Source organism: Pantherophis guttatus, chromosome 1 (genome assembly GCF_059756535.1).
Source record: "Pantherophis guttatus breed Tessera chromosome 1, ASM5975653v1, whole genome shotgun sequence".
Classification (NCBI taxonomy): domain Eukaryota; kingdom Metazoa; phylum Chordata; class Lepidosauria; order Squamata; family Colubridae; genus Pantherophis; species Pantherophis guttatus.
Genome location: NC_142063.1, coordinates 304,804,252 through 304,816,796, shown reverse-complemented (window position 1 = coordinate 304,816,796; position 12,545 = coordinate 304,804,252). Strand labels below are relative to the sequence as shown.

At 38.0% G+C, this 12,545-nt stretch overlaps 1 protein-coding gene across 1 annotated transcript in view; it reads left to right on the top strand.

Moving 5' to 3' along the window:
* The window catches only part of SRBD1 (S1 RNA binding domain 1), a 151,243-nt gene that overhangs the window by 13,023 nt on the left and 125,675 nt on the right, over window positions 1–12,545 (top strand). The window contains exons 8-12 of the mRNA XM_034427656.3: window positions 874–970; window positions 3,262–3,406; window positions 9,132–9,235; window positions 10,399–10,506; window positions 12,322–12,479. Coding sequence (XP_034283547.2) covers window positions 874–970; window positions 3,262–3,406; window positions 9,132–9,235; window positions 10,399–10,506; window positions 12,322–12,479 — 612 coding nt within the window. The remainder of the gene's footprint in view (window positions 1–873; window positions 971–3,261; window positions 3,407–9,131; window positions 9,236–10,398; window positions 10,507–12,321; window positions 12,480–12,545) is intronic.

Sequence of the window (12,545 nt, the reverse complement as noted above, 5' to 3'; positions counted from 1 at the left end):
CATTAAGATTTTTGTTAATTTATATACTAAAATAATAAAGCTGATGGGCAAGTGTTGTAATTCACTGCTTCTGTCCTCTGAGAGAAAGAAAATGAATTTTGAAAGATATGAATTTTTTTTTGTTAAGAGTATAATGTTTACACAGTACAGTGTAATTATAGATAAATCTGTAGGGGGCAATCTTAGATAGCAAAATGCACTGATTTTTTTTTTAAAAATGGTTCTTATAGAGAATGACATAAACAATGTTTCCAGTTCAGCTTTAACAAGACTTTTCATTTTTGGGAAAAAAATGCTAATATTTACTAACATTTTGTTTAAACAAATTCTATAGCTGGGAGGTACTGTTAACTGAACTTTATGATAGTTTCCACAAGACTTCCTTGTTGATTTTAGCAACAGGAACATTATTGGTTCACACTTTTTGTATAACTCTCTCAATGCCTTGTCACCAGGCTAGGTCTGGCACTCATCAAAAAGACAACTAGAGGTGTCTATTCTGAGTGTATTTTAATGGGCAGGAAGTAGGTTTGAAGCCATCAGTTGTTGTCACACATAGGCTGACTGTGAAAGGGGAATTATATGGTTGAGTTAGCTGTGAAATGTTTTAGTTCAGGTGCAGCATAGAAGACAAATGTGCAACATTGTTTTTTGTGGCTGGGAAAAGGATGTGAAGTGCCTGGAACATTTAGGCCTGGTGTAAGTGGAAGTGTGACCTTCTCTTGCTTGACATCAGAACAATTCTTGCTGCATGTGTTGTATAACTTTCATCTTCAGTTGATTTTTGGATTTTGTAAACTCCCCTTAAAACTTCCTATTGCCATGTTTGCAGGGTATTCTATTTGGTACTTAAAACCAAATATTTTCCTTTAGGACTTTCCACCACTGAGGAAGTAAAATCTGGAGTGCAGCATATCCTGGCTGACATGTTTGCTAAAGATAAAAAAACACTGGATTTTATCAGAAATTTGTAAGTAATTTTGTCATAGACATATCCTTTTGTTAGAGATTGGTAACATTGCATTTTGCTAGTCCTGTAGATTTGCTGAAAGTCTTTGGTTTCTGGGTTGAATATATTTTTCCATATGATCAGACAAAATTTTATGAGGAAGGAAGGAAGACTTCTGATATTTATTGCCAGCTTCCCACAAGGAAATTCAATAGGGAAGCCGACAGAAGTCGGAAATTGTTCCCATTCCCACTAATTTTTTGCATGCCTTTGGTTATTCTGTTTCTCTACTTAGGAAAGGAAGCAAGAAACAGGAAGAAAGGGATGGAAGAAGTGGACGGGAGTGAGCAAGGGAGGGACAGGGAGGGAGGGAGGGAGGAAGGAAGGAAGGAAGGAAGGAAGGAGGGAGGGAAGGTTTCCAATCTCCCTGCCAGATTCCCACAAGGAAATGCAATGGAGAAGCTGGTAGGTAGTCAGAAGTTGCTGTTTCTCTATTTAAGTAAGAGAAACCTAATTTTCTCTTAGGAAAATTAAGAGAAATGATGACCCAATGAGGCACGAGTTGTCTAGTTCTTCCCTAAAAGAGATCAATTTGCCTTAAAATGAGCTATTGTATGGCATTTAGCCAGTGCAGAATCTCTTCTCCTCTCCTCTCCTCTCCTCTCCTCTCCTCTCCTCTCCTCTCCTCTCTTCTCCTCTTTTCCCATCCCCTCCCCTCTCTCATCACAGTGTAGCCTTAGTTGCAGCTTGTACCAAAGTCCAGTCAAGTTAAGACAGGAAATCCTCTTCGGCATTTCCTCTATCATTTCATTTCCCTGAGTTCCCCAATTAACTAAGAGACTGAATTGGTTCTGCATTTTGGCCACTTTGGTGCAATTCAATCCAGTGATCTTTATTTCACTGGGCAACCAGACCCTTGGTCAAACTGCCCACTAGATTCTCAAGAAACTCCTCAAAAAACCCTCTGAAAGCTGACAGGATGTATTGAAAAGCCTTACAAATGAGGTCTCACATCTATCTATGGAGAAGCATCTCTTGAAGAGCCATGGTGGCACAGTGGTTAGAATGCAGTATTGCAGGCTAATTCTGCCCACAGCCAGGAGTTCAACTGGCTCAAGGTTGACTTAGCCTTCCATCCTTCCAAAGTTGGTAAAATGAGGACCCACATTGTTGGGGGCAATATGCTGACTCTGTAAAATGGAGCTACTCATCCCTCCAATGCCAAATTTGAAACCTAAGTAGGCAGATTTCCGGGATTGGAACTCTTTCCTCCGCCACCACTCAGTTTTCAGTAACATAAGGCAGTCTTGCCCTTCAATCTATAATTAAATTGTGGCTGTCTCAAAATCAGGAGATTTGAAGGCCAGGGATTAGTCCAAACTTCCCACAGGATCCAAGTCAAATGAGATCTCCAAATACTTTTGCAGGAAGCCATGATATGCCATGTTTCCCTGAAAATAAGACCCTGTCTTATATTTTTTTGAACCCTGAAATAAGCGCTTGGCCTTATTGCCATGCGCTCAAAAGCCCGATTGGGCTTATTATCAGGGGATGTCTTATTTTGGGGGAAACAGGGTATATATAGTTTGACTTTGTCTTACTATACTATTAAAAACTATTTTGTTTCGTTTGTATTTTTTTTTTTCTTGGAGAGAGTTTAAGCTAAGACAAAAGCAACAATCCACAAGATCACTTCGTATAAGGCACTTTTTCTGGAATGAAGACAGTCCTCCGATTATAAGGACCACGTCAAAAGGGTCTATTCCAGAGTCTAATATGTAGGATCCGGATGAAAAAAATTAAAATCAATTTCATTCATTTATATCTAATTAAAGTTAAATGTAATAGGCATTAAATAAAGCCATGCATGTAATAATTTATCCTGTTATGACATTAAAATTTCTATTTTGATATCAAATGTCTATAGAGATTCTCAATCATCCACGTCATGGTTGTCCCAAAGATGCTTTTCAGAAGGCAACTGGACTTTCTTGTTTTTTTCTTTGAAAATGTTTCACTGCTCATCCAGTAAGCTTCTTCAGTTCTGACTGAATGATGGGGAATGGAAAGATTTATATTCTTTAGCAGTTATCATTAAAAAATTTTTGGAGGGGTATCAGTTTTTGGAAAGGACGTAACACATTTCTAACTTGGCATTACGAGTGAAATATATCAAATTAATTTTGTAAAATAAGTTTGTTTTAATATACTATGAAATTTAGAATATAGTGAAGTCATTTTTATTAATGTTGCTATCATTCAGATGAAATTCTCTTGACTAAAGGATTTATTTGTTTGTTTTAAAAATACAGATGTCAAAGAAGATATATTTGCATTCAGTCATCTCTAGCAAAAGTGACTTCTAAAAACGAAAAATGTGTCAATGAAAAAAATGTGAACAAATTTCATTTGTACCAAAATTTTTCTTGCAACATAAAAAGGATTCAACATCACCAGGTATGTTTGCAAATTGTCTAAAGAAGTACCTCTTAAATAAGAAAATTAAAAGATACGTTTCTTGTAAGAAATTTGTTATGTGCTATTGTAGTAGTGTTGACTACTAGTGGGGAAACCTGGGATCTAGTCCATTCTCAGCCATGGAATGCGCTTTGAGCTAGTCACTCTCTGGCAGCCCAGCCTACTTCAAAGAGTTGCTGTTTTATGGAGAAAAGAGCAGGGGAGTATTGCACCTGGAAACTTGTGGTCCTGAATGAAAGGCCAGATATAAATATAGTAGATAAAATAAACAATACAGTTCTTGAACTATTTTCCTGTTGCCTAGGCAGTCTTGTGCATGGAAAGAAAAACATGTTTTGCTGCAAACCTAAAGCAAGCAAATTGTGGCTTAAAAGTTTCCCAGCATTCTTCTGGATCAATCCCAGCTGGCCAAACCAATATTTGGTACATTTGGATTCTTCCAGATTTTAACTGTAACAAATTGTGGACAGGTCTTAAGGAGTGAGTAGAGATGAGTTTGTGTGCCTTGCCCCTCTCTCCTTGCCAACCTGCTCTTTGTTCCTGCTAATGCCGTCCTTTCCTGCTTCCTCGGCATTTTTGAAGTCAAGCCTGGTATGTTCATGGAGAAGACTGGTTGAATGTACAGTACCTTGTTTGTGTGGAGGGAGTGTAAGCCACTGGCTATGCCCCGTGGGTTTCAGGTCATGGTAATATGATAAACCCTGATTTGTTTTTACTGTATTTTATAGAACAAGCCATAGAGGCTCAGTAAGCTAGACAAACCACAATGACTGGGTTCCCATATGATAGTAATGTAAAGATGAATGGAGGGAAACTCTTTGGGAGTACTTTATTGTGCTCTCCTCAGATTGGCCTTGTTCCTGTTGCTTTAGGTATAAAGCGATTCCCCTTATTTAGTGATTTACTGCCTTTTTTTCTCTTACACTGCAGTGCAGCCTAGCCATAGGTGCCAGGGATATAGCTCTTTGACAGGAATCAGAAGTAAATGGCAAAAAGTAGAAGTAAAGTTCTACTTAGGCCTGGCAATCAGGGTCTGGAACAGTCGATGCCAACCAAGAGGCTCTTGTGGCTTCACGATGAATGGATAAATTAAATGCCATTCAAAGAATTTCCAAACAGACTACCTCCTCTCAGCTGAGTTCCTGAATGAGGGATGTAAATGGAGGGGACTGACTTCAACGAATCTCTGTGGGAGCAAATTGGGGTTTGGATAGAAGGATAGAAGCAACACTCTCCACAAAAAGCAAAAGGCTCCACTCTCTAATCTCCGGTCCTCGTTATAGCTATTGTAAATAAGCTCCTTACATAAATACTGCCTTGCTATTCTTACAGCACCATGGTAGAGATTTTTTTAAAAATAGAAGTAGGTTATCATCAAAATGCTTTCAGAAAAATATGGGGATTTTGCTGCTGAATTTTAGTTTGAACTCCTATTGTACGTATATGTATGACAATGTAGCGTGCATACCTTGTATCCTATTGAGAAGATGTAGTATCGGAGATATAGTAATCATACCTCCATTTTCCACCTCTAAAATGATCATAAATACCAGTTTCTTTGTTGAGATTTGTGACTGAAGGAATATAGGTTCTCCAATCCAAGCCCAAATTGTAAACCTCACTAGATGTTTCAAATCTGCCGTCTGATCTTTCTCAGCCCCTACATGAGTTGCTCCTAAAATCAACCTGTGCTGTCTAAGGATTTTGGAAATTGACTTATTTTTCAGTGAGTCAGTTGACCATTTTGAAACATATCTAGCCTATGGACATCAAACAATGAAGGAGAAAATGTGGCTGTGGTCTAAAAGGAGTAGATTTTCCTGTTAAGAGTTGTGGCCATTAGCCAAGTGAAAAGAGTTGCATTAGGCCTTTTCAAAAAGGAAAATTATTTTCTCCAGAGATAAAAGTGAGCTTGTACCTTTTATTCTAGAATAATGGCTGAGGAAGATGGAAACATTGTAGATTTCCCCATGGGACTGACAAGAGTTCAAAATGTTTTCTTCGCTCTTTCTGACCATGTTTTGAATTATGCCATGAATCCCATACAAAGTTCACAATTGTTTCACTCTTTTCTACATGTGACCATATGGAATCATGTGAGGCATGCCCATCACTGTCCATGTACTGCATACTGGACAGGTTGAAGCTTTCTGAGAGGTTTTCCAGGGCAGTCTCATGTAGAACAAATTGCTGAGCCTTGAGGTGGCTGATTAAAGGGCCTCCCAATCCAGGAAGAGGTGCAACTGGTACACCTGAGGGACCTGGGTAAAAACCTCTTTGTCCTTAGTGCCACCAGCTCATCAAGACAGAACATCAAAAGCCTCAATTAACCAACCTGAAATCGAAAGGTATAATTGGTATCATCAGCATGTGGATAATACCAAATCCCAAATTGGCAGATGACCTCGTCTACCTCACCTAGCAGCTTATTGTAGATGTTAAACATGAGAGGAGAGAGCATTGAACCTTGCAGCATCTCATATAAGGGTTTGGTGTCTTCACACCTTCCAATGCCAACTAGTCCCTTCACACCTGCCAATGCCAACTGGTACCAGCCATAGAAGAAGGATTGGAGCCACATAAAAAGCCGTAGAAGAAGGATTGAAGCCACATTGTTATCCCCCACATTTCCTATTCCCAGAAGAATATCATGGTTCACAGTACTGAAGGCCCCTGAAAGATCAAGGAACACTAGGACGGATGCGCTAGATGTGTTACCTCTATACTGGCTCCACCAAGGTCATCAACAATCAAGGCTATCTCAGTACCAAAATCCATCTGAATTGGGTCTAATAATCTATTCCAGGATTCCTTGCAACTGCATACTGACCGTCTTCTTAACAACATTCTCCCAAAAGAGAAAGTTAGAGACAAGACAGTAGTTGTCTAACATAGTTGCCTAAAATCTAAAACAGGAGAGGGTGCACTTCTGCCTTCTTCAAAACCGAAAGCACTACCCCAGAGGTGGTATTCAGCAGCTTCTGAGCAGTTCTGGAGAACTGGTAAATACCACCTCTGACTAGCCCCGCCCCCATCTTTTCTCTGCCTCTCAAGTCCCAGCTGATTGGGAGGAAATGTGGATTTTGCAGTAACCTTCCCCTGGAGTGGGGAGGGAATGGAGATTTTACAGTATCCTTCCCCTGCCACGCCCACCAAGCCACGCCCACAGAACCGGTAGTAAAAAATTTTAATCCCACCCCTTCTGTCAGTGAAGTTGACACTATAGTCACCAACATCATTAACCTCAACTGCCTTTGAAAAACCAGTTTCACAAAGTAATAATATCTAACCAATAATGAATTACAGATAGACAGCCCCTGTCACACATGTATCAAGGATCTTTCAAATTTATTGTAGCTCCAGCATATAAATATGAGAGTGAACCTTTTAGAAATACTCTCGGAGGGATTCAAAAGACTACAAAATATTTTTCTTGCTGAACTAGTTGGTTTTAAGTCATGCAAAACAGATATATTATTCTTTAAAACTGAAACCAAGGTAATAGAAGATACTCCAAATCTGTATTTCAAATGTTATTGTTGCATGTTGTTCATATTTATTTTTGATGGGGTTTTTAAAAAGAAATTCTAATAAAACATTGCTAATGTTATTTCAGTAGAAGCTTTCTCCAACAGTCTTAATGTCTCTGAGATTTCAGAGGCTGGTGATGCCCATGAATTGTGTCTGATGATCTGTTTTGTCTTAAAATGCAACTTTGATGTCACTTGAAAGAGGTATTTTAGTTTTCATCCCCCTTGTCACAATGGAATAAACCTGGCAGCTCTTTGCTTGTGAACGTGCCTCCTCTTCCTCATACTTGCCCTTTGTTTTGGCAATCTGGGTACCCGATGTTAAAATATTTCACATGCAATTTTTATTGTTTGCTGTACTGTTCAGTGATATGTCAAGCTTGGTATGTCAACAAACACCAGAAAAGCTGAAGAATATAAATTGGTGTGATGTCTTCAGGTCACTTTTAGACCATTGTGTTTAACATATGTGACATGTCTGAGTTAGCTAGTGATTGAATTAATGTTCATGATGGACAGGGAATGCTTGCTTGTGACAGGCAGAGGCCTATAGCATCCATCAATGAGTGCAATGACATGGGTATGTCAACTTTTAACAGCTTTTTAATGGTTTTTGCAAGTCTAATGTATTAAAAATGCATGGTTTTGTTAACATTTAGGCGCACATGGACAGCAAGTGTACACAGCAATCATCTGCTTTCTCTCTCATGGCAGTTTAAATGCATGTTTGTTTTATTTAATGGAAATCTTCCATCAAGTGAATCAGAAAGTGAACATAGAGAGCAACCTTATACAATTTTACACATTCTAAATGTTTTGGACAGCAGTTCTCATTATCACCAGTCAGCGTGGCCATTGGGATGATGTTAGTTGTAGTCTGACATATCTGGAGGATACTGGTTAGGGAATAGATGTAGAATAGTGGTTAGCTTGCTGAACAAAGTCTAGACAGGCTTTTTCTCAGAGTAACCAGTCAGAGGTGTACTTTGTGACAGTCACACTATCTCAGCTGGAACCAACAATTTATGATTGTTCTGAGGGAAAATGGGAAAAAAATCTTGACAGAATTAGTAAAATATGATTCTCAATCATATTACATTTTATCCATTTCTTTGAACATGCAGTATTGTAGAGGATCTCATGTGCAAAATTTAAGAAGAAAATTAATGATAAATTCTTTATCAGCTAAATATCTGGAAAAGAACCAAAATATGTTGAAAGAAACACTGTACAGCTTTTGGGAATATGATTGATCTTGCTTGCTCAAGTATCTGCCGAACATGAGATATGAATATTTGAATATTAAGACTAGAAAAGTATAAAAGGAAAATTCATATTGAAGTCAATGAATGCACAATTTAGAGATTTCTTCTTTTTTTAATTGTGTGATTGAGGATCTCACTGCGTCACGTTGCTGTTGTGACTTTTCACAACATTTTTCCCATTTGCGGAGCTGGAGTGGGTGTGGCCGCGGGCTGCCAGTTTAACACCCCATGTCTAGTTAATCCCTAGGATTAACAGGTGCAATTATGCCATGGATATATGTTCATAGAAAGCCTGTAATCTAAGCATTACAGACTTTATTCCAGGAAAAACTGGATTCTGCCATTTATACATACTATACCCGTGATGGCAAAACTTGTGGCTTCCGGCACACATGGTCTTCGTGAGTGCCAAAGAGCTGGAAAATGGCCAAAAACAACCCCCAAAATTGCGTGAAAACGGCCAGAAACAGCCAAAAAACAGGCATGTACACACCGGAAAGCTGGTCTTTGGGTTTCTGGTGCTCTGGCACGTGCGAAGACCAGCTGGCCAGCACACATGCAAGTGCCAGAAACCCAAAGACCAGCTGGCCGGCACATGCACGTACATTCCAGTTTGGCCACTTGGTGCTGAAAAGGTTCGCCATCACCGTACTATACAAATTCAGATGTATACTTTATCTTTATTTTAAGTTTTATTTTGCAATTTTGTTCTGGGAGAAACAATAACTGAGCATATCTGGGTCCAAATGAATATTTTTCTTTAGTTTATTCTCGTAATACAGATTTATAGGATTTGGAATTTAGAAATATTGATTGGCTGATATTTTTAATCCTTTGGCTATCAATCTATCAGTATATATCTCTATCTCTACGTGTCATAAATTGTCGCTGTTCATATTTGGGATTTAGATTCTGGCTATTAACCGAGGAGAGAATCTGAAAATCTTGAAAGTAAAAGTCAACGTTCCTGATGAAGTGAAGAATGAATTTTCTAGGTGGTGTGTAAATGAAAGGTTTGTAGAGGGATATAAGTATGTTCATGTCCATGTTCTATTGTTGTTCTCATTAATGAAGCATACTGAATGCATGCATTTTTTAAAATTTCATCTGAATTTGAGTTTTTCAAGATGAGGTTAGGCAATTGTATTTTGGCTATCTGCATGGTAGGGGTTTTGGCTTCCCACATGGAATAGAGAGTTGTCCATCATTAATTCTAGCCTGTGTACACGTAGTCCTCAATGTACAAGTGTAATGGAGCCTGAAATTACAGTTGTAACTTCTTGTGGTAGTAAATCAAGGCATCATGTGATCACACCCAATTTTGGGGGGGCATTTTTGGGGGCAGTCATTAAGCAAATGCTGCAGTCATTAAGCAAACATAGCAGTTGTTAAGCGAATACATCAGTTATCCAATTTCCCTCAATGGGCATTTTTTTCCCCCAGAAGCCAAAAGTAAACACCAGTAATTGGCAAAAAAAATCACTAATTGCAACGATGTAACTGTGGGACACTGCAAAGGGTTGTAAAAGTGACTTGATTGCCAAGCACCCAAGATATGATCGTGTGAATATAGGGGCAAGATACACATTTTCTGTATAAGATTTCTTATCTACTTGATTCTTGTACCAAATATTAAAATGCCAAGAATTAGATACTTTTTTGATGTCACATGGATGTTCTGAAAACATTATTTCAGAATTTAAAATTATAAGGTTTAATTTTGTAAATGCTGGGGTGTATAGTTAGGCTGTAAACGCATAGATTTATCTTTTTTAAGGGAAGAAGTTCCACTAATTACTTAGGGGTTTTGAGTTATATGTTGCTTATTCTTTAATTATTTATTAGGTCTTCTGTGAATATTTATATAACTTAGTTCTTGAATCATTGACATTTGTATGTGATATATCATTTATAGACAAATTATTTCCCCCACTCCGGTTTACTATTTATGTATGTTTTTTGTTCTTTAAGGTTGACTTTTGGGCCAATGAGAAATAAGTGTAAAAGGATTGTTTTTCAAATCTAGTAAAAAAATTTCTAATGAATGCTTGAATTAGCAGAAATTAGAACTAGAACTCACGGCCATATTCATGTTTACTACCTATTGTTATTGCTGTTTTTGACATGATTTGATTTAAAAGATTGCCAGAGTGATTTAAAAAAATCTGATTTACAGATGGAGACCAAAAGCCTCTGCCAGTCCTGAATTAATGGAACTACTGCGCTATTCAGTAGAAGATTCATATAAACGTCTTATTTATCCCCTCCTCTGCAGAGAATTCAGGTAAAGCAATATATCTTCATTATTAAAAGGGTAAGTAAAAACTTAATAGTCCTTAATAGTCAAACTTAGCAAATCTAGCATCCTGTTTTTTGCTGGGGCTAAACCAAATGTTTATGAAATGCTCACAAGCAGTAAATAAGGTATAGGAGCCCTCTCTTGTCTTCCAAAAATGATGTTCAGGGACATAATTCCTTTTGACATGGGAATTTCTAGATGGCCATCTTGGCTATGAGCTTTGGATAACTTTACACATCAGTGGTGAAATCCAAATTTTTTTACTACTGGTTCGGTGGGTGTGGCTTGGTGGGCGTGGTGTGGCATGGTGGGCATGGTGTGGCTTGGTGGGTATGGCAGGGGAAGGATACTGCAAAATCTTCATTCCCACCCCACTCCAGGAGAAGGATATTGCAAACCTCCATTCCCACCCCACTCTGGGGCCAGCCAGAGATGGTATTTGCCAGTTCTCCGAACTACTCAAAATTTCCTCTACCAGTTCTCCGAACTGCTCAAAATTTCTGCTACCGGTTCTCCGGAATCTGTCAGAACCTGCTGGATTTCACCCCTGTTACATATATGGATTTTTCTAATTTTAAAATAATTGAAGCTGGATCATTTTGACTGGAATGCATATGCATTCTCACTGAAAGTGACAATCCCGTGTATTACTGGTGGTCCATGCAACCATGCAAAGGTGTATTGTCTGTTTGACTTTAACTTAGGAGACCTTGAAATAGATGCTGAGAGATACCATACCAAATTTCCATATGTCTGTTGATCAGCCATTTAATCCAGATTTTGCTATAATACCGTATTCTCACCAATACTAAATTGATATATGTTATACTTTCCCCAAGTTTATCTAGACACTCAAAGTTACATGGTAATGTTCATTATCCATAGGATTTATTTCCAAGGAGCTTTATCTAGGACTGAGATAGCAGAAGCATTTTTGACACATGTTGTTTTTCCAGGAACAGCTTCATACCTTGCTCTTCAGATACTAAGAATTTCAAGCTTTGGCAAGCTGAAGACGTTTTTTTCTTGGTAGTGCAAAGGGTAAAGAGGAAAGTGGAAATGGAAAATGCATTTTAGATTTGGGGAAAGTTGACAGTTTGCATATCCAAACTGCAATTTGCTTATATTTTTAATGATCATGCCATACTGTGTATTTTTTTCTCCTCTGCTGTCATTGAGTAAGATTGGTCTAATGGTCTTGATGCAGACTGCTGAGCTGCTAAAATTGTTTTCATTATATCCATTTCACAATCGCTGTTTCAGTAGTGCTCTCCATCATGTCGATCTAATCCCATTTGTCATACTTCTTTTAAGAGAAGTGGGGAGACTAATTGCTCCTGCTATAAATATCTTTGTGTCTGTCATTTTTCATTCTTAGATTAACAATCTAATTGGCATAATATTGGGCTCAACTTTGCTATGTAATGACTACAGAGTAGGAAGCCATTCTGTTTTATCAGTGACAATGTAATGATTTCCTTTGCTAGCTGAAATTGCAATTTTTGATATTGTAGGACTAAATTGTGATTTCAGGTTCAAACATGTAAATTCAAAATACATTTATGGACACAGATGTTTTTGTGAATCCTTCTCCCAAATAGGCGGAAATTAAAATAAAGCTTCATTTGAGTCCAGTTCAAGAATCAAATGTCTCTCATATGAATATGTCTAGGTATATTTGTTTATGAAATAAACTAAGAGAAAAAATCAGAGAAAATGGCCAAGGAACTTTTCAGTGAAAATAAAAAAATACAATTTTGCATATTTATGAAAAACTAGACTTTTTTGCTCCCTTATCAGGTCAAAACTAACTTCAGATGCTGAAAAGGAATCAGTAATGATGTTTGGAAGGAATCTTCGTCAGTTGCTTCTAACAAGCCCTGTGAGAGGGAGAACATTGATGGGAGTTGATCCTGGGTATAAACATGGCTGCAAACTAGCAATTATTTCACCAACCAGTAAGTCTTCTGTGCCATCTGAGAGAGGTGCTACTTTTCATATAGGATAGAAAACATCTTTCTTCA